The sequence below is a fragment of the Etheostoma cragini genome, chromosome 16 (assembly GCF_013103735.1).
Source record: "Etheostoma cragini isolate CJK2018 chromosome 16, CSU_Ecrag_1.0, whole genome shotgun sequence".
Classification (NCBI taxonomy): domain Eukaryota; kingdom Metazoa; phylum Chordata; class Actinopteri; order Perciformes; family Percidae; genus Etheostoma; species Etheostoma cragini.
In genome coordinates this window covers 11,309,537-11,332,810 of record NC_048422.1, presented here as the reverse complement: position 1 = coordinate 11,332,810, position 23,274 = coordinate 11,309,537, and the positions used below count along the sequence as shown (strand labels likewise).

General features: G+C 39.3%; 1 protein-coding gene across 2 annotated transcripts in view; it reads right to left on the bottom strand.

The window, feature by feature from the left end:
- The window catches only part of LOC117959096 (transmembrane protein 132C-like), a 141,543-nt gene that overhangs the window by 48,716 nt on the left and 69,553 nt on the right, over positions 1-23,274 (bottom strand). For both annotated transcript variants that reach the window (XM_034895999.1, XM_034895997.1), the window contains exon 4: positions 18,386-18,529. In XM_034895999.1, the coding sequence (XP_034751890.1) occupies positions 18,386-18,529 (144 nt within the window). The remainder of the gene's footprint in view (positions 1-18,385; positions 18,530-23,274) is intronic.

Genomic DNA, 23,274 nt, shown 5'->3' with positions numbered 1-23,274 from the left:
TTGGAAAAAGGCTGCAATGAAACAAAGAGTGAAAAATTTAAAGGGGTCTGAATACTTTCCGTACCCACTGTACATGTGCATATAGATGCAATAACACTGATTAACAATGGCAAACAGCTAGTTTCTATCAAAAAGCTTTTAGCCTCTGAAAACAGAAATGAAAGCAGCCTCTATAAACTCTTTGACTAGTGTTTACTCTTATCTCTGATTCAGCTACACTGAAGTTTGAGATTAAAGGATTTTCAGAGGTGAGTGGAAATTTGTTTTTCTTCCAGTCTCTCTGGATATGGAATATCGTGAGAGGGTGAATTCCTTGACAATCAAAGGCGAGAGCCCACTCAGTACCACCATCACCTTTTGACTTGGCTGGGCAACTGCTGGTGGGTACGAGCCTTGCTTCAGACGGTGAATACTATACAACACAATCAATCAGCGTATAAACACCATCTTCTATCCCCTTATTGATTTCTGTGAGCTGTAGGAGTCTTAGTGAAATTCTCCAGAGGGCTATGGTGCTCATCCTCTTATCCTGGACAATAAGATAAACTCAGTGTGACTGGCTACCCCCCAACCACACACACACATACACACCCCTGTCCTTGGAGTTTAAACTCTCCACCAGACTGCCTTGTTACTCAAACATCTACACAAATATGACAAGGTATTAGATCACATTTTTATTATTTGCCTCTCAGTCGCTGCCTGCTGCTGTTGAATCTCATGATGTCCATGATTTTAGGCTTTTGTGTATTGCCGCCTGAGAGGTATCTATTTGATTTCACTTGCTGGAGTTTTTCTTTTATGTTTCTTTCTTTTCATCTCTCTTTTTGCTTTTGACTTACCACTCTCCTGGCTTCATTCATTACCCTCTCCTTTTTTTCTTTTCTTTGAGTAATTCCATCTCTTAGTGTGGGAACAGAAGAAAATGTGCCATGTGATCGCCCCAGCCCTCCCCACTGCACTTGTCTTTCTCTTCTGCTCTCGTAGGAGCTTCAGAAGACATATGTAGTTGGAACATCTACAAATACATGCCCAAACAGAGCATTTGAATTGCAAAAACTGAATTTTGTTTACTTCTGCTCTCTACTGCCACTGATGTTCTTGACTCCAGCAAGATGATACAGTATACATCATTGGCCTGTGGGGTGTGTCAACTCAAAAAAAGGATTCCGTCAACTCACTGCTAGCCACAAGCCGTTTCGGGTGGGAATCTCTTGGCATCTTTCGATTCCGATTCAGAGACCAACGATTCGATTCTAAACCGATTATCAAATAAAAACAATTTGCTTATGTACATTTCCATGCATGATTTAAAAAAAAACTATAAATCTGAGTTTGTTAGATTTTGACATATGCAGTATTTGTCACACACAAGTTTCAATGAAATGTTTGTGAAATGCACAGCCTGGTGAAGGTCTTTATGAGAAAGTTGGAGTTTCTCTCAAGCCAGTTGGAGGGTAACACGCTCACCCACATGCAAACCCTGAAAGAAGCCACACCATCAACCAATCAGGTACTCATCTATGTTAATGGCACTGCATGGTGAGTTTTTAAGGTGATTTCAAGACTTCAAAACACCTATAGGTGAAATGCACATGATTTCTTCTCCCTTCACTTGCGGTGTGTACAATGTACTTAGTGATGTTCAGCTCAAACTCATTGAGCCAGATACAGTGCTGTCAGAGCAATTTAAGTCTGTTTCATTGCTGGATTTCTATTGAAATTTTCTACAGAAAAAACTTTACACACACGAGGAAGATTTTGTTTCTTTTTGGATCGACCTACATATGTGAACAAACATTTTCAGTGATTAAGTTTAACCTTTGTGTTGTCTTCCCTTCAACCATGGAAAAAAAAACAGTGTTGGTCATTTTTTTCAACATTATTGCAATTTTTTTCCCAACATTTTTGTCACTTTTTCAATGTTGTGGGTGCTTTTTATGAGTCTTTTGATATTTTTATGGTTGAAATTTTCAGCTCTTATTTCGACGGCCCATTTTTTGTGCAAAAAGAAAGAACTGAAAACGGGTCAAATTTGACACAAGGACAACATGAGGGCTAAACAAATCCAGATACAGATTTTTTCACACTGATGATCACCTGTCAGCTGTCCCGCATATCCACCTCAGACATTGAACCTAACTTTAGTGCACTTGTTCGGGCCCGGGGCCAACTAGATTTTTGTCACTGAACAAGAAAAAGAACTGGAAAAAAGCAAATAAAGTAATAAGACTACAAAAAAAGATTGTATTAAGTTAAATTAATGCTGTTCTTTGAAAAATGGCAAAAATATGCACATGTTGGTTACAATTGCATTTGTGCATGTGCACTATTAAATAGTGACATAATTGCATTTTGTACTATGTCTGCTTCACTTTTTTCATGTCCAAATCATAACATTTGTGCCCTTACCAGTTGTACCTTACAATGTATGGCTTTTTATAAAGATATAAAATTAATATTGAGCAAAATTGAGTCTATTGGTCCGGCCCGCCACAACAGTCGCTATTTCTCATGTGGCCCCTGCGGAAAATGAATTGCCCACCCCTGTTCTAGACTGACTTTGGAAAGCCTTTTGGATCGTTCTAAATTAGAGGCGACAGTGTTTGCTTTTGTAGATGGTCTTGCCACTCTGCATTTATTCTGCATTAGCAATGCCGGATTTTTCAGCAAATTTCCTTAGGGGGTGAAACACTGACTTAATAAAAGAACAGGCCAAATACTTGTATGATAAATACAGGCTGGCAAGTGGCAGCCACTGTGACTGAATGGCAGAGCCACTGAGATGCAGATGCCTCTTGCTGCGAGCCTCAAAGTGTAACTTTACTGTGTTAATGCTTTAGTGGAAATTATTGCTTAAAATGGTTGCTCAACATTGTGTAAACCACATATGCCATGTCACAGTGTTCATGTTTTCTACAGTTCATGTATGGAGTGAAAAATGTGGGGGGTATTTATGAACGAATGAAAGTATGATCCGCAATATGACAACACAATATCGAGTGTTAATAAATCATTGCTAGTTACAAGGTAATGGAATAAGCCCTGTGGCTATCATGTAAATGCGGGGAGTAGTTTTCTAAGGAACTCCTATTTTTATTAACGTTGAGTGGCGGACACTGGCAGTGTACTAAGAGGTTTTGTGGCACACAAACATTTCCTGGTATTTTAGCTTAACATGGCGCATGTGTAACTAACTAACTAACTAACTACTATAGTTGTAAGTTGGTCACTTTTGGCCGATTTTACTTACAGTGTGACCTTGATTGGTAACAACCTGAGAAGAGGTTGAATGGGAATTATCATAGCAAAAATGTAATTTCATTTGGCACGTTGCCACATTTCTTGATAAAGACCATTACGGCTTAGTAATTCTACTCTGGGTTAATTAGAGGCTAATAACACATTTATGCATTTTTATGCACTAATGCAAATGTTCTGCATAATCAACCTCTCATTTGGATCTTTATTTTTTTTTTCTTCTCTCTCGTTTATTTCTGTTACCAGAGGCAAATTCTTACCTGTGGTCACCATGTTTACTGTAAAATGCAGAAAACCGAGTGGGATTTCCTTTGAATAGTGCAAAAAAGGACAAACTAGAATATCTCAGCAGAAAGTTCCCTTTTCATTTGTGACAATTTGCATCTTTGAGTGTCGCACAATTGCACGGCCGCAAGGAGCGGCGTCCGCCAGTAACCCCGACGGGCAAGGAGGTGCGAGGGCATGTTCTTTGCCGCTTGCAGCTTTATTTCACATTATATTTATATATTAAAACAATATGAGAGTAGCACACATTTCCTCCAGTGGAAGATTTTGGCTTGTGCATTGTTCTGTTTTCTTTCTTTTTTTTAATCTTCCTTTGTGTATCATTAAAATGTTTTGCTAAACTTTTAATGCATTTAAAAAAAATTAAAAAACTAAATAGGGGACCTTTTAGCTTGGTTTGTATTGCTGTCTCAATAAGATAAATTGAAACTAAATTGCAGACAATAATCGGGCATGCATGGGCAGACACAAAACCAAACAAACAAACAGTTTATCAGTTTGGTGTATCTGGACAGGGTTAATAAGAATGCTGGCACCATCATGACCCCTTGCTGACCTGAACCCTTATTTCTGCTCCCATGCATCATTAATCTGTGAAATAAACAAAACCCTTTCCTCCTCACTCACTCGACGAGGGAGGGAACTGATGAGAAAGGGAGAGGCACACAGTTCCTTCATCACTTGCATTTCTTTCCGTTGTGTGTTAAACACAACATTTGAGCAAACAACTGTCAAAGTTGTTTGCCCAAAGTCTGTGGATGTGCCTCTCCTTCTCACACACACACACACACACACACACACACACACACACACACACAGCAAGTAAGCGCAAGTTTATCCGTCCACTTTACATAAGACATAGCGGAGCTCTGACACACACACACACACACACACACACACACACACACACAATAATTTGTAAACAATCTGAATAGATCCATGCCATCTTGCGTTTACCTCTCATGATAAAAATGACCCATTTGGCCTGTACATTTTGTTTTGAATTTGGTGTTAATTCTAGCATTAACCTCATTCTATTAGGACTGCAACTAATGATTCATTTAATTGTCAATAATTATTTTCTTGGTAAATTGATTAATGATTAGATCTTTTAAATGTAGGGGTGATGTCTTCAGATTGCTTGATTTGTCCACCTACAATCCAAAACTTACAATCATATATGACAAAGCACAGCAGCACATCCTTACACTTTAGAAGATGAAACCAGCAAACTATTGACATTTTTGGCATTTAATCAATTATTAAAATAGTTTCATATTGTCTTTTGACTGACAAACTAATTAATCAACCATTCGTGGTAGCTCTACATTTTCAACATTGTGTTTAAATTATTGGGGAGTGTCTGTGTGCTGGAAATCCTTTGACAAGTCCTTGCAGTACCTCAGATATGAAATACACCTCAAAGAGAGCTCTAAAGCATTATCAGAAGCCAAGGATTCAGCGGATGATTTATTAGAAGATGAAATGGATCAGAGGCTGTGAGCCAAGGGTCCCAAGGCCAATAGGCCTGCCTTATCAAACACCACCAGGCTGCACGGCCAATCTCCATGTAGACAACTCTCCACCAGCGCTGGCTCTGGATACTGATAAGTGAGATTGAGGAACTACGTAGTTTTGTTAGGAGGAAAGAACAATTTGATTTACTTTAATCTAAAAATGATTAATCATAATATCATAATGTGCTTCCTAAAAACTAAACAAGAAAAGCTTGTTTTAACCCTCCCCCCAGCCCACTTACTTTGACAACTCTCCTAGGACCTGAGCAAGTGTGTGTGTAATAACAACAGTGTTAATTGTAATTTCCCCACTGGGAATGAAAAAAAGGTTGAAATTATTATTATGACAAACAGGGGCGCATCCTTATCTGATTTCTTGGGTTTGTTTAACTCATTACTTTACAACACAACATGGAAAGACCATTTTATAAATGTGGCCCCTGAACACAACATAGAAAAAAACACAAGGGTGACATAATACAGTAAATAACCCGAGATGATAACCTCCTGTTGGTTTTCAGCTGATCTGATGCATCAGCGCCTTCGGATGCATTACCTGGATAAGCCCCAGAGTCAAGGCCAGATCATAGTCCCAGAGGGCTTAATCAAGCATGTTTTACTTCACGTGCAGATACTAATTCACTGATATCATGCAGGTCAAAGATGTGATAGAATCAACAGGACATTTCTTATTCATGTCTTGAGCTGTTAAAGTGTAAGGCTAGTTGGAGGAGGAGAAGTTTATGTCTCTGAGTAGAAGGATGTGGTATAAATCATTTGCCACTAAGATTAAATCCATCATATGTCATTAGTGGCATTGCATCCTTTTTGATTTCCATTGATGTTGACAGGTTCGAAGGGGAAAAAATAAAGACGTATTTTTTTTATATTGATCTTGTTAGACTAAGGGGGCTGTTACCTTTTATGGAGCCTTTATGATTACATAAAGCATGAGTAGTCCCAGCAACACATAGCAATTGCATGCCACTCATGCAAATTAAATTACATACGATCAATATTATGATCCATCTAACGGTCACATCATTGCCTGCCTTGCACTGCTGTAGAAATCTTTTTTTAATATAAGGGAGACAGTGAGAAGAGATATTTCCACTGATGCATTAGTGGCCCTCTGGGTAAACAGGAAAATAAGATGTCTGGATGAATCCTTAAAAGGATTAGAAAACATATGCAAGTAGTATTTTTCATGCTAAATTGTATGCTACCTGTACCTGTGATAAGAAAACGGCAGTTCACAAACATACAAATTAGATCACCTGGGAGGGTAATAGCCTCCTCTCCGCTATCCATTATCTGTATCATTGTACTTTCCAAAGACCCTTCACACATTCAAGGACATCCAGGAAAATGCATGCCCAAATACACATACACACATAAATGCATCTTATTTCTTTCTATTTTCATCTTTCTCCCACATACACACATACTCTAACAATCTTGGTCGTGTGTGCTAGAGTTCTTGAACCAGTGTTAATTAAACAGATTACAACACAGAACTAATCAAAACTGCTACGCTCTTCAAGGCCCAAATTAATGGCGGTATATTTTTTAATTCCCACTTAATCAATTACACATAAATAGCACACACACAGATTTCCCTTAGCAGGCAGGTCATTAACATCTGTGCTTCTCGCTGATGCATGGAGAGTTCCTCCATTGGAATCAGATTGCACTGACGGGACCTTGGACTTAACTGCAGTCCCGCTAGTCCTGCTTTGTCTGGCCATTGATTGTATGTGTTCGTTCGCCATGTGAGTTAAGCTCGGTGCAATCAGAAAGAACAGCACGAGGCCCCTCTAACCTCTCCCCATGAACTGGAGAGGACTTAATATTGAACTCCTTTCTCGTTCAATCTGCACTCATCATTGTTCTGTCAATTATTCCAGCCCCTAACGACTTTTGGCATGAAGTAAAGATGCCTGACACATATTCACTAACCCAAACAATGTAAATTTGCATTGGCTCACAGTTCATGGGGTGTGGTCAAATGTCATCATTGAATGAATTCTCATATTACACACACGCTGCTGATGTATATAATATAATCACCAGATCTAATGCGGGATACCATAATTGCTTATAATAAAAAGCTATTATTTTCTAATGATAGGATTTCCATAAGAGAAGACACATAACTGTCTTGCGTTTCATATGAAGGCTGGGGAAAGTGAAGACACCTGTCATTGACATGGGGCGTGAAAGTGATGAGAGCAGGAGAAGATTACACACCATACATGGCCTCAGGCTAATATTACCATATTGCGATAGCAATCAATTAAATTAGGTTAAAATGTACATGCTGTTTCAGGGCCACTTAGACATACATAATCGGATCATGAATACGGCACAGCTTCCATATGTGGCACAGATTGGGGCTCTTTAAACTCCTGGAGCCCCAGGTGACCTATGTGTAATGGATGAAAGCATGCAATATGAAGGGACCAATGTATTTATTGATCCATGTTTACAGTTCTAGTTTTCTCAAAGGTTTAAAGGTCCCATGGCATAAAAATTTCATTTTATTAGGTTTTTTAACATAACTACGAGTTCCCCCAGCCTGCCTAGGGTCCCCCAGTGGCTACAAATGGCGATTGGTGTAAACCGAGGCCTGGGTATCCTGCTCTGCCTTTGAGAAAATGAAAGCTCAGATGGGCCAATCTGGAATCTTCCCTTTATGATGTCAAGAGGGGAAAGGCTTTCTCTGTTTTGACCTCCCAGAGAATTTAGACCGCCAGTCAATTCCCAATGTGATTTGAGTGCAGATGTGAGTTGCGGATGCTCAGATTTATATGGTTTACGTCATAACGTTTCATACTGAAATTTGTGAAATCCATAAAATAATAACAGAATATGGAAATCATTTCAAAAAGGTTGTAGCTATCTATGATTTTTGTATTACTAACATCAGTTCAATTTGCCATTCAAGTTGCAGCCTTTGTTGTGTTTGATTGCTGACTTGTAGCCAGAAGTGGACTAACTTTGTTATGTAGGTCCGTTTTTACTGTATTGACATCACAGAAGTCTCTTGTTAGCAGCTTGTAGGCTACTTGTCGCTCACATCTGCACTTGACTCACATCGGGAAGTGACACCGCCCATGAGAAAGAGAGAGACATCATGGCTTGCAAACAAACAAAGCATGACAGGTGGTCAAGGCCACACCACCACCCTCCACCTTGTCCCCCCACATTCCACTGTGGGAATGGCTCGCATGGCTGTAATTGTGCACCAAGGCTAAATTTCGGGAAAGAGATGTTAGATACAGTATTCGGGGACCACTAAGCATCCAAAAAAGCACCGTGGCATGGGACCATTAATTAAATGATAATTTTCTTTTTTGCCCTAATTTTTACTAGGGCTAACACATTGTGTTGGACGTTTTCATTAAAATGGACATTCATTGCAATATGGCAAATGCTAAAAACAATGAGCTGTGTTCCATCCTTTTTACCAGTGTGTGCAGACAAACATCTGCGACATGAACCGTATTCTTCACATACCTGCCCCTCTCTCCTTTCTAAAATCTCAAATTTGCCCCCCTTTTTTTTACTCATTCCTTCAAACCTTTATTTAACCAGGATAAAAACTACTACTTATGTATACTGACTGTTTCAAGTACAATATATGTTGTCACATTTTCAGTGTGAACACACTGCATGTACGCTAAACCTGCTTAGATTTAGTATGTGGTATGGATTTGGGACACAGCTTAAGAGTCAACAGCTGTGCGAGGATGTGCTTTGGCACAGAATTGTTTTAAGCTAAATGCTAAAGCCAGCATGCTAACATGCTCTCTATACAAATATGAACATGCAGATGTTTAGCTGGCAGTATTTACCCTGCTCACCATGTTAGTTTAGCATGTTAGCACGCTAAGATTAGCTCATTAGAACCAGATTAACAGCACTAAAGCACTAAACACAAAGTACGACAGAGGTTGATGGGAATGTCAATAGTTTTGCGGGTATTTCATAGAACAAAAAGTCAGATTCAGAGGTTAGTCTGTACCAACGTTCATGGTGATCTCTCCAGCTGTTCTCACAAAATTACACCTGAAACCAAATCCGTCACCTACGGTATTGGTAGCTCCAGGAGAAAAGCCAGGGGCTCACCAAAGTTACCAGTACCAGTGAGGTACCTCAAATTAGGTTCCGGTACCCGACAGTTTCTTTTTTTGGTACTTTCCCTCTTTGATAACAAAAAACAATTTCAGTTGTAAAAAATAATTCCAACCATGTTTATACTAGTAACATTTTGATATTTATTTATAACATTTTTCACTCAAAGCTAAATAAAATCCCTCCCTCTCCTCCAAAACCCATCCCTACAACCTATTAAATCACATAAATATGAATTTCTTACACTGCACTGTAACTTTTATTCTTGTATTTGCATTGTTATTTTTAAGCATGTTTTTATTTTAATGGTCGTTTTTAATTGCATTTAATTTTGTTTTTAATGTTTTATATAAAACACTTTGAATTACCTTGTTGCTGAAATGAGCAATAGAAATAATGTTGCAATGCCTTACATCTACATCCTGTCAGTCAATTAACAGGGCATAGAAACCACTGCCGCTCCTGCTTGTCTCAGAGGAAGTGGAACTGCACCGCAACCACTTTCGCCTCACCATTAATATATCACAGGGAATGCTGTCTGCGGGAAGTTTTAAACAATTGTAACCACACTTGGAACCTCTTTAGCTACATTCCCGTGACTCACTGTGACTTAACAAAACTGCAGAGCTGACGTAGTGTGCTCGAGTTTGCTCCAGCTGCACCTCTGCGTGCGTGTGTGTGTTGGAGCTCCGCTCTCTGTCTCATGCAGAGAGGACATATAAGCTTGTGCTTAGGCTACTTGCTCTCAGGGGTTGGTACCTAAAAAAAAGTACAGAGTTCAAAGTGTCCACTGTCCATGTAAGACTTTATTACGATCCATCAATTTATAACCAATCATATTGACTCATCGCCCCCCTAAAGACCACTATACTTCTCAGCAGGTAATCTCACATAATGAAAAAGGGTATATGGTGTACTAAAAAGAAATCGTACATGTGATAACCTTATCTAACTGCAATCTGTATGGACTATTTTATATTGCAATTGTGGCTCTCTACTTTTCCTGGCATACTGCAGAGTATGCTAATCACTTTAGTCTGAAACAAGCTTGGGGTTCCCTTTCCCCTCATTGATGCTCGCTTCCTCTGTTTTGCAGAAAGACCTCAGAGGCTCATGTCACCTCCCTCAGCAGATGGCTGGGGCAAACGCAGACATGCCTTGATTTCACTGTTGCTTCAAACATGATATCACCAACTGTTTGACAATTAGAATCTTTAACTTATTTTCACACCGGGGCATTCACACTGACCAGACTTTCTTCATCAAAGGCTCAGCAAAAACTCTTGGACTTTTCATGCAACTTCCCTGCAAGATTTGTTGTTAAAAAAAAATCCTAACCCTAAAAAAAATATACAACCATAATACGTGACAATAGGATGAAACACTCTGTAAAGCACATCCCACATTTTTGGATCGAGATGTAATTTATCCTGGTGTTGTCACTCAGACGTAAGACTGGTGTTGTTTTTAGATAGCAGCCATAAGAACTTTGGTTTACAGGCTTGCATCATTGTGTAGGTGTTGTTAGGCTGGCTTGTCAGTCTTCTAGAGTAAGCCTTGCTCCCACTCACTCACAGCAGGAGTCCTCTCTAGCAACCGCAGACAAATTGAGTGTGGCATGTTTCATGATCCTGTAGACTTTGAAGGTGAAAATATGCTGGAAGGTTGTCTTTGTTCAATTGTTTGTTTATTTGTATGTTTGTGTGTGTGTCTGACAGTAGGTATGTACACACACAGACAGGACTCAGCTAATATTTACAGGAAAGGAAAACACATTGAGACTATTAGACATCGCTGCAGTCATTCACTTGATTAAATCAAGTGCTGGCAATTTCACGGGTCAGTCCAGTCTGAATAGACACCTGAGTCACCCGTTCTGTAATTGTTACAACAGAAATAGTAGGTTGTACCTATGGTAACATCAACGCATTTTCATTAACCACTTGACCTAGATGTCATACAAAAATGTATGCGCACCAAAACGTATTGTATCCTAGGAAATTAGGAGACTGCCGGCTGGTCACGTGACACCAGCTGGCTATGTGCTCTATGACCCGGATCAGCAGTTGTTGGTTGTTTTAGCTGCTACAGAGCTTTGTGACGCCGGCTACAGACGTCCGTTGCATCAGCGGTAGAAGGTGGTTCAGTTACCAAAAAATAGGTGACTTTGAGCCGGGTACAAAGCACCATGAGCTGCAGGTCGTTTCGGCGGACAGTAAAGAGAGTTAAGAATGTTAAGATTAGACACCAAAACGACTAGATCACGGTTTTGGATTGAACCACTCCCAAAGAACATGTATTTCCTGGATGGCTTTAGTTTTCCACAGAAAGCGAACTCTGCTTTCTGGCTTGAAAGTCCTGTATGTTAATGCCTAATGCCCACCCATGCACCCCAACGTCCTGCCCTCAGCGGCCAGCCACGTTCTTATACAGCGGCTGTCAATGTAGTGCAAAAAAATGTGGAATGCTTACGAATCACAGTGCTTAACTTTTTGTTGCTTCTTGAACGCATGATCATGAGACCAGGCTGGGGAACATCTTCGTTACACTAAGAACACAGTACAGGTTGAAGTTGAAGGCTGTCTCATAACAGAAACGCTACAGTAGCACAAGGTTAAATATTCAAAGAAACTAAATGGTTGTTCTTTTAGAAGAGCGCTACAAAACAATTATCACTTAAAATAAAAGTAATAAAGCATGAACTACTGTGAGTGGCCAAGGCGCTGAGGTTTGTCTCATGTCAGATCAGTTGATAAAATTGGGTTTTAATTGATTTTTGTTCTAATTTATTGTCAGACCATCGGTCTTCCTCATCTAAGTTTTAAACTTTCATCACTGCCAATTACTTGATGATAACCCACAAATTCAGTCGTCATATTAGAGCAGAAATGTTTAGTCAGTTAATCGATGCTTGACAGAAAAATAATCGGTTATAATTTTGATAATTGATCAGTTGCTTCAGTCTTTTTTCGCCCACTATCAAAAATGCCAAACATCACACTATTTCAGCTCCTCAAATGTGAGCATTTGCTGCTTTTCTTTTACATGACAGTACACCGAATGTTATTAGACTTAGGTTTTATTTATTTATTTAGACATTTTATGGACAAAATGCTTAAGTGATTAATTGAGAAAATAATAAGACCAGATCAGTCACTTATGAAAACAAACATACTTCATGTTCCAAAACATTTGAACACCCATCACTGGTGCAGCATGTCGGAGAACACACAACACTTGTCGTTTCTCATATTATTTTTCTACTCATTGCTGTTCTACAGCGTTACCACTGCTCCCTTTTGTGCACCAGATGCCAAATATTGAACAAGCGTTGCAGCTCTATCCATAATGGTCCTGTCAAGTTTAAACAGAGCCATAGCCAAACAGATTTTATCTTACATGTATAAGAAAGGGCTTACGGTTCTTGACATTGGGCACGCCTTTCTGTGCATGTGTTAATTTGACGGAGGTGGCAGGCTGAGAAATGACAGCCATTTGATTAGGTTTATTTTAATTAGTTGTTAGTCGTCATGCCTCACCTCCTGCAATTACAAATCAAACTCCCTCCGCAGTTTGGACAAGCTACTGATTGACACGCAGAGTATTGGGCTGAATAACTGCTACTGTGCTAACAAAAAAACTTAATTTAACTCTTCCCCTGAATCACACAGGGACTCCAAATTGTTTTAGCTTTCATTAAAAAGAAATAAAGGAGCCAGAGGCAGCTTGAGCGCCTGACATGCATGGCTGATGACTCTCTTTTTGCATTTTCAATGCGCTGATCCTATAGGAACATAACTGTCAACCCCATTTACATGGAGGACCCACCCACTTCAATCAAATCAAGGTAACAAGAGAAGGTGTGTACATAATTGTAGTGTGTGTCTGCATTCCCATACTTAATTGTCCCAACAGCTGATGGGGAGTTTAAAGTTCTTGTTTTGTATTCTTTGTAAAATGGTTCATGTAAAATTTGTATTAATGTGCATAAAGAAGCCAAGAAAAGATGGAAAAATCTCCAAAAGGCATCAAATGACAGATCAGACATTTGTATAATATGTCTGTTTCTGATGACTGCTCTTTCTGAACTACATTCCAAACTGAGGATATGGGCATTTGAAAACCCTTAGCTATCTTCTTATAGCCTTCTTCTGCTTTGTGAGCGTCAACTATTTTCATTTTCAGTTTTCTAGACAACTGCTTAGAATAACCCATGGTGCTGATTGTTGGGGCAAGGTCAGATGAGTCTGGGCATTTAAAACCTTAAGATTGACATCACCTGGTCTTTCCAGACGATGATTGACACGGTCTCAGCTTTCCAAAGGGAGCAGTGCATGCTAGAAACTCTGCAGGGAGCCCAAACCTTTGCAGACGCCATTTTTTAGTTTCCTGTAATTTTGAAAATGTAGATGATGGAAATAAAATCTAACTTTTTGTGACATATTATGCAAATGTCTAATCCTTCATTTGATGCCTTTTGGAGATTTTTCCATCTCTTCTTAGCTTCTTTATGCACGTTAATACAAATATTTACCTGGGGTGCCCAAACTTTCCAGCCCCACTGTGTATATACTCTATATACACTGTATATGTGCACATCATAGGTTTAGAACAGAATCTCTAAAGGAAATCAATCTTCACAAATTGCTCCAAACAATTGTAGTCCAGCCTTTATTCTGTGACAATCGTCACTTTGTAACACACGTTATAATTCTCGCCTACCTGCTAACATGGCACTCCCTCATACTCTCATTTTGACTAGCTAGCAGTGCTGACTTAGGTACTGAGCATGTGCGACTCCCAACATGGGTGGTACAGAAGTGGATGCCTCACTCGGTAGCTAAAACAGAGAGCTCAACACACCTGGGTGAAAAGAGGAGCGGCAGCAATGTGCATTACAACAAAATATTGTGTTTTTAGAAAATTAAACCACATAAACCTATTCTGGTACAACCTCTAAATACAATTATGAACCTGAAAATTAGCATAATATGAGCACTTTAAGTTCAGTGGTTCAGTGGTGGTGCAGTCTAATTCCATGGTAACAGTGAGGACACAGAAACCGAAGACTGGCTGGTGAAGGACAACACTTAGCATAAGTGTCCTAATACATGTTCATAACAGGAGCGGGCAGTATTGTCTGATGACCATTGGGCCACTTTGATCTTGCATCAGTCAGCTTTAATACAGCCTGGAGACTTGCACAGTCATGCGGTAGCCTATTTGTGGCTAGATCGGCTCTGCTTGTGTTGAGAGAGGCACAGAAACTAGATTGGGGTCTTCACTTTAATGTTCACAAGAGAGAGATGTCATTTCTTTAGAGGGGCTGTGATGAATCATGGCAACTTAGTGAACAAAACATGCTAACTTCATTTGGATTACGATGACTCATTTTGTGTAACTGTTAATATTAAAAAGTGTATTTGTACATAAGTAAAAATCAAGTGTAACTGTGTTGATGGGAGATTTTCTCACAGTTCGGATCAGGTCCGGCTCACTCTAAGATTTCCTTATCTCATACACTAAGGCCACTCTGCAATCCTTGCTATATGCATACAGACACCCTCAAATACAGTATGCTGACTACAGCAGTCTGTGACACAGATCAGCATTTAAAAAATCTGCTGGATGTGTCTCTAAAGAGCTTTTTTGGGAACACCGAAGGGTGCTGCTAACGGAATCCAAAACATTTTGAGACCTTAGGATGAGTGTAAATTTACGTGCTGTATTTACTGCTATAAAGAGAGTTTATTTACAGCATTTTGTTGAAACCCGAACAGCTAAATATGTTATCCCTTTCCATCCACGGTTCCATACTTACTGTAGCTAAATCAATTTGTCAAAAATATTGAGTTTGATTTGCATAAAGAAACTGCTGCCCGGAGATAGAGCTGCACAATGAGCATTCACAAAAATAAACACAACCAAATGTGTTTTTATATTGGCTTGCTCTTGTTGGTCTAATTAAAGCATTCAGAGACTCTTAGTTACTTTAAAAACAGCAATATATGCTGGTCTGTGTGCTGCAGTTACTTTTTTATTTTGGATTAAACAAGAACTATAATGAATATCACAGGACGTAGTATTGGTTATAGCTTGGTTATAGCTTGTCCGGCATGTGTTGATGGTTCACACACTGTAAAAGGGATGGTCAAATAACCTGTGTTGTGATTTCCCATACTTTGTATCCCCCTAGACATCTTTTCTGATTAACACTCCTGTCATTTATTTTTATTTTCACACCTCAACTCTCAGCTGCACCCGTTTCTTCAGAGTTCAGAAGATCAGTACAGTGAACATGTGACTGCTGAAATAACTGAACTACTGTTCTGAAGCAGGCACTCACATTGTGCACACCTCTAAGACATGAGAAGGTTTATTTTTTATTTTTATTTTTTTTAAGCCTCCCCAAAGTGGTTATCACATTACATTACACAACATCACACTGAGATACAACTGTGTCTCTAAGTCCTCAGTCGATTCTCACCTCGTCTAATTGGCTGCTTTACTCATCAAGCCTATCGGAGTCTGTCACCTGGCGGTCACACTATTGGCTGTATTGCCACACTTTCTACCATGACCAGGGGAGACGCATGCTGCTGCTGGTTTTTATCTTTCAGGATCTGGCAGTGATGCTGTTTTAATAGTCTGCAAAGTAAGCTTCAATTGACGTTATTAGAAATGTAATGTTTTAGGGCACCTTGCTTTTTAAACTCCTTGGCTTCCTTCTCCACATATTTCCATGACCCCCATTCATATTCTGGCTAATGAAGATCTTTTTGCACTTAACCTGACTAATGGGGTATCTCCTACCCACAGGACAGCAGTAGAATAAAGTGAGTATGCAACTATTACTGGTAAGTAGGAAAGCATATTTCAAATACAAAATCCTTGCAGATACCAGGGAGCCAAAATATTTAATTTAATTTCGGCTTTCAGAATCAATTCAACATTTCTAGCTCTGTTGCAGCGTCCAAGCCAGCCTAAATCTTATAAGATTCAAGTTTTTTTCTATTGTTGAAAACATCTAGAGAAAATGAGCTGAGCCCTCCAGGTGAAAGCCTGGCCAATCAGAGAGCTTTAATAGATGCTGTGACTGGGCCCTTCAACTTCTAAAGCCTGTTTTGGGATTATAAATGAAGGCGGATTCTGCAACGGCAAGGCCTACGTCTTTCCGAAAAGTAATTCAAACAACAATTTCAGTGGGACGTAAGATTCCAGACAGCTCATTTAGTTTCAGTTTGAAAATCAAAAGCAAATACCAAAAGCCCATCAAGCAGTGTTTGTCCAGTCAGGTGTATGGAGACTACAAAAAGCAAAGAATAAAGTCAAGGTTACTACTTCTCTTCAGGAGAAAATCACACCTCACTTTAGTAGTTTTTTTTTTAGTATGTTTTTACTCTTTCAGTAAAATTACTTTGACTGCTGCTGCTCTCTGTCTCCGTTTAACATGATCAAAAAGATTTTCTAATTTCAACTTCAGTGTTTTGATAATCTTAGCATTTTGCAACAATTGTAAATAATGCTTTTCATACACCAATGTCCCACCGTTTTTTCAATTTAATATGTAAGCTTAGGAAACCTCCAAACACAGGGTCAAGGCAGCACAATTTCAATATTTGAAGGTAGTCTTTTGTTGAGCACAGAATTGCCAGACATAATATCAGCTTTAACATGTATGACCTTGATTTCAGCAGTCCTGTATAATTGAATGTCTCTGCTCCTCAGCGGGTCTGTGACAGAGATATATGTAAATGATAGATGACTTGTCATTCATCACTGCCGTCACCTTGGCACGCAGGAGGAAACAACAGCGCAGCCAAGGTGTGTCACTTCCTGTGTGCAGCTACATTGTCTTTGCTTAAAACCGTTTAGCTGTCAAGTTGAATGTCAAATACTGTACAATGACACACAGGCGTGCACGCACACAAAGGCATAGTTATTAGTCATTAATGGAAACACCTTCACATATGCAGCACCCGCACAAAAGCACACATCCTTTTGTCCTAATTTGAAAGTTGCAGATGTTTTCTCGTACTCAGTACTGTTGAACCTTTTAAATGGGTGTAATCTCCTAGCTGGAAATTGTGAAATTTGGAAAGTTATAATAAGCCCTAAATTGTCGTATGGTTTGGAGGACTTGTTAATGTCAGTGTATTGTTATAATTCATTTGATGTTGGGTTTTTAGCCACCTGATGAAATCCAATACTCACTCTCTCTTGACTCGCTCCACTTTTGGTCTCTACCAACTTATGAGAAAAATATCTGGCTGTATAGTTACAGTTACTGTATACTGTAGTTGATAAATGCTCCAGCTAGTCTATAACTGTGTCTGTCCACTGGCCCACTGTTTGTACAGAGGGTTTTCAGAACTTTTTCCACTGAGAACAGCAGCTTAAATAAAAAAAACAGCACTATGAGAGCTGTGAGAGTGAACTAAAACAGCAAAGTTACGACCAGACAGAAACTCGCTGTTAAGCCCACTAAAGCCTGGGGTGGCAGCAGGTTCAGCTGATTTTTTTTACTTAACCATTATTTATTCAGGGAAGGTTCACTGAGAGACAACCTCTCTTTTGCAGGAAAGCCCTGATCCGATTCATACCTAGAAGCTGCCCAGTACAAAAACAGTCTGATCTGCTGGCCACTAAGTAGCTCCACTGAAGTGGTTGGAGGTTAAGGGCCTTGCTTAAGGGCACCTCAGTGGGGGTAATGAGGGAGGGACCACCCAGATCTTTCCATGTTGTTCTGGGAATTGAACCAACAACCTCCCAGTCCCAAGCTTGCGTCTCTAACCTTTAGTCCACCACTGCCCCGCGTAATATATAACAAAATGCAGACCGGGAGCTGTACGAGGCTCTGCGTCCTAAGTGCCGTCATCTTTTGATGTATTGCATTTGTTGGGGAAACACAAATGACTGAATGTGGATTTGACTCTCAGTAAGCTACAGTGCCCACGTTCATTGTAATGAAGGAACGTGCCACCCAGTAACATGGCTGACGCCCTGCGTACATTGCAGTGCACAGGAATAGATCTCTTCTTTTATCCTAGCTCTCTGCCATCACTCTCCACTGACAGCTGTCTGGGAAATGAACAAGTGTGCCGCTGTTTTCTGATTGTTCAGCACAGCATTCACATTCACACATTAATTCATTCTGTAGAAGCAAGGAGGGAGTCGGGACGTACCTTTGACTAAAGCTGTTTTCCTTCCTCCGACAGTGGAGGGTGACCACCCTGTGGCCTTCACTTCTGACATCCTGACTCACCGTCCACAAAACAGGGTTAGTGGCGCGAGCTCCCAGGAACGCCACGCCATCCTTCAGCTTGACCCTGAAATGCACACAGACGTGCACGGTTTAGAGAAACACATGAAATTAGGTGATACTGTAACTGTCACGAGAATAGCTCACAAATGAAGTTTCAGAGCTTCAGAAACACACCTTTATGCTGTTTCTCTGAAATGAAGAAAGAAAAATGACCATCAATGGGCTTTAAACAGGGTCTCATGGTCTTTCTCTCTCACATGCAAGAAGGACATTAAATTTGCTCCTGAATTTCTTTAATGTATTGGACGATACCAACAGACTGATTAAAAACATTCTTTACAAATATCAAAGCACCAAACTGGAGCTACAAAAGAAGGGAAATTAAACAGTTGAAAGGCTTTTGGTGCTTACTAGATGGAAAAATAATAACTACCCTTTTCTCAAAACATTTTGCTGAGGAAACAACCCTTTAATCTTTTGGACCTCATCCATTTTGTATAATATATAATCACAAGTGAAAAAAAGTGCATTCAAAAGTTTCACGTTTTCCTTGGGATGAATGCCGCTTTAGAGAAGTGATTCTGGTGTGTACTGTACGACTCAGATTACTTCAGTGATGAAACCGGGTAGTGAGTTGGAATGAATGCATGTGCCACTATGAGAGTAGACATTAAACAAACGAGTCGTTTTACCTGACAAGTCTCATTTTTGACCTTGTAACACTGCAATATCTGGACTCTGGAGCGATAAATAGGTTTGCCACTCTACTCCAACCAAAGTTCAAACACCTGTTGATGTATGTCTTCTTTAGTCTGTTGGCTGTCTAATTTTTTTCCACAAGTGCATTATTTGTACTGGTGTTTTTTGTTGAATGTATTGTGAATGAATATTTCTGAAATTGTTTTTATGTTTTTTTTGTTAATATTACACAATACCTTTTCCTGACCTTTGACAAATATGCATATACAAAAAAGCCTATTACAAAAAAGATTAAACTTAAACTAAGCATTTTCAAAAAAACAAAAACTAAACTAGCAAACCTACTTAAAAAACTAATTAAAACTTAACTGAATTTGAATACAAAAGTCAAAACGAAATAAAAATTAAAAACTAATGGAAAATGCAAAACTATAATGACCTTGGTTCGGTACTGTCAAAAAAATTGTGGCAGAGAATCGTGATACCAACTCTAAGCAAAAGAAATCGTGATTCGTATTTTTGCCCGAATCGCGCAGGTCTACCATCGACAGAACTTGAACCTCCTCTTCTTTCACTGAAGTCGTCGGTGTGGAAGTAATTTGGATTTCCAGTGAATTACGTTGACAACAGTTTTCAAGCTCTATGTGCGTGTACCCTATTCTTCCACTGCCAGCACAACGTGTGGTATATGTTCAACTGTTGGGAAATAGTTTGTTAAGACACTTAATTGTTTAGAGAAGAGTATGGACATGGCTGTTTTATTGTTTTGGTTTGGTTTGTTGTGAACTTGAATGTCATCGCCTGTGTAGAAGACAGCAGTTACAAAAGAGAAAGTAGATGGCAGGTTATTTAAGTTTCCAATTGACTGAAGATATGTTATTGATAATGTGTACATTCTGATCAAAGGCCAGATATTATATTGGATAAAAGTCTAGTCTAAAAGTGGCATAGCAACCTGTGCTTTAAAAAAAAGAAATGTAAAAATCGAGACCGTGACCTTAGAATCGAAAATGTAATCGAATCGAGGATTTGGAGAATCGTGACACCCGTACTGAAGAACCGTGACCTCCTCCTCTTCCAGTATACGGCCATGCTGTTGCCCTCCTCCTCTTCCTCCTCCTCCTCCTTCTCCTCCTCCTCCTCCTCCTCTGTCACACAAAATTACCATGAAGTACGTGAGCGGCTTTCAGTATTTCCTTTTTCCAACATGACAAATTGCTCTTGTTCGAACCACTAACACAAATGCGGGAGAATATTTTATGAGGGGAAAAATTGAAGGAAGAGATGGCAAGAAAAGCTAGATTTGACGTAAAACACCAACAGCACAAAGAACAGTGAGGAGAAGGAATCATTTCTATTTAGTGAAGCATGAACACAGGGCAATTTCTTTCTTTGCCTGCATCAACATATTTAAAACCTTTCCTTATTCTGGAACTGCGAAAGGTTTGTAAAAGATAAAGAAAAAAAACGTGTTAACAGGGGGACAATGACATGACAAACCATGCAGTAGTCCTTAGAGGAGCACTGTCATTACATCTTCAGTGTTCCACTGGTCTTCTTTGATCTTATCCATGCCACTGAGGCGCTATTAACTGGCCTTGTGTTGGTCGCTGCTCCTGACGAGCATAGATAAAGGACACCGGTGTGGAAGACACTGAAAATAACAAGGAGGAGACGACTTATTGCTGTCTGTCCTCCTGTTTCCCAGGCGTCACCTTAGCCACGGCGCAGTAATCACTACAAACCCACAAGCAGATCCAGGGGGGGGGGGGGGGTTGTATAATCACCTAATATGGACTAACATTGCTGTTTTGATCACATAATCAAAACCCAATTTGAGGTAGAGTTAAAAATGCTTTAGGTCCCATTTACCAATTGATGGTTTGGGTAATTTTAAAGTCATTAATAATTCTTAACAAATGCAAAAATGTGCTTGTTTTCTATCATTATAAATTCTAATTTCTGTGTGTAGGTCACACTTAAGTGAGCAATTTAAATATGTCTGACTTCTATGGTGTTTTGTCACTGTATTTGGCATTCAATAGAGTAAATGACTAATTGATTAATCCCTAATATAATAACTAGTTTGTTGATGGGTTGATACATTCTAATGTAGAATGAAGCACTACAGTACAGTGTCAGTGTGCCATCTATAGTCATGACACTGCAGTCTTCTCTCTCTCTCTCTCTCTCTCTCTCATTTTCTAAATCTAAAAATCTGTTCCTCATGTTCACACGTCTCGTCCTTTTATCTCATTCTCTGTTTTGTCCTCTTGTGTCATACTCATTTTATTTACTTCACACACATGTTGGACAATCTTAAATATGTACTTTAGTCAACAACCAAGCTGGCACAATTAACTAATTGCATGGACGTAAATGAGATCGGTTTGGCTAATATAATTTCTGGTTAGGGAGGAGGAGGGAAGCAATGAAGGAAAGCAATTTAAAGGGAGCCCCCCCCCTTCACATGCACCAACACACGAAGCTGCCTCATTAATTCCATGAAAACCTGCATCAGTGGGATGAGTATTTACAGATGGGATGAGGTTGTCAGAAAAGATAGTTTTCAGCTCTCCGCTGATTGATGCTTCAGAATGATAGTCCAGGATGGCCGACCAACATGTCAACACACCTTGCTCTCTAGCATGCTGCTCTTATGCTGCATGCAATACCAATGTGCATTAATATTAATATTAACACACTTTACACAGGAGGAAAATAAATGGAAAACAATTCTGATTAAAGCCGTGTGAGACCACACGTCTCAAAATTTAGACACGATGTTGGATGGCAATGTAACAATAAGTAACATCAATAAAATTAGAACTAAAATCTAAATAATTAAAATGCTTTAAGTTAAAAGAAAATGTATTTTTAAAAGTCACATTTATAAATGTCTCTTGAAAAGAGATTCAAAATGTTAAATGTAGACAACTGCAGGTGAAAAGATCAAGTGTTATCATATTCAATATATTATTGGATTATTGGATTAAAATCACTAATGCATTAATTTGCTTGGAGCATTTTTATGTTCTACCTTTTGACCAATTTTGTATTGTTTTTTGGTGGTTCTCAGTTACAGAAATAAATGATCTCATAAGTTTTGAATGAAAATCTTAACTTGCAAACTATAGCTGTCAATGTAGCGGGATATGGAAATACTAAATTAAAGTTCAAATTCTTTAATAAGTACAGTCTTTGAATAATTGTAGGCCATTTATTTCCATTCCACCACTGTATAGTAAGTTGGGAATAAGGCTCAGAACTAGTGTTGCGTCCAGTCCTTGGGATGGTTCTAGCCAGCAGCAGTTTCTAACAGTTTCTAGGTTTTTTTAATGAGACAAATTACCTAAACTTAGCTAACGTATTTAAGAAATAATCTTTGTATAACTGCACTTTATATAGCACTGTACACATGAACATATTCAAAACTGGGGCAGGACAAATCTGGATTGTACCTGAAGACAAATGACAAACAGCATGTCTTGGGCAAAGGAAGTGAAGAACGTACGTTTCTGTGAAACCCAATTTCAGCACACATGAAGATTATAATGAGTTGATATTATTCATCCAAAGGGAAAATTGTGGGAATGATTACGTGCTTTCTTTCAGAAACACGTTTTTTATTTGAAGACTAAATGGGCTCTCGTGGTTCCCATGGCAATACGTGTAGATGGAGGTAAAAACAAAACAATGTTGAAGAAAAGGGATTAAAAAAACAAGGGAGTGTGTATTCTGGGTTTGGGAGGTTGTGTAAAGCTCTTTGTGGTGAGCACGGGGATGGAAGGATAGCTTGGTGTTTAAATGCATTTGAGCAGAGAGCGGGGATAGTGGTTTACAGTGACCAGCCAGGCAGACTAGAAAAGACAGGCGATGTATTAGTGTGGATGAAAAAGGACAGGATGGGGAAAAAACATTCAAGAGAAGTTGAAGAGATTGGTTAAAAGGCTAGGAGCTTGTAGTCAGCACTGGCGTTTACTGTCCATTGTCTTAAAGAGAGAGATATAAGCCCCAAAATGTATACTGTAGATCAGGGGTGACCACACTTTTTCAGCTTGCGAGCTACTTTTAAAATGACCAAGTCAAAATGATCTACCTACTATAAAA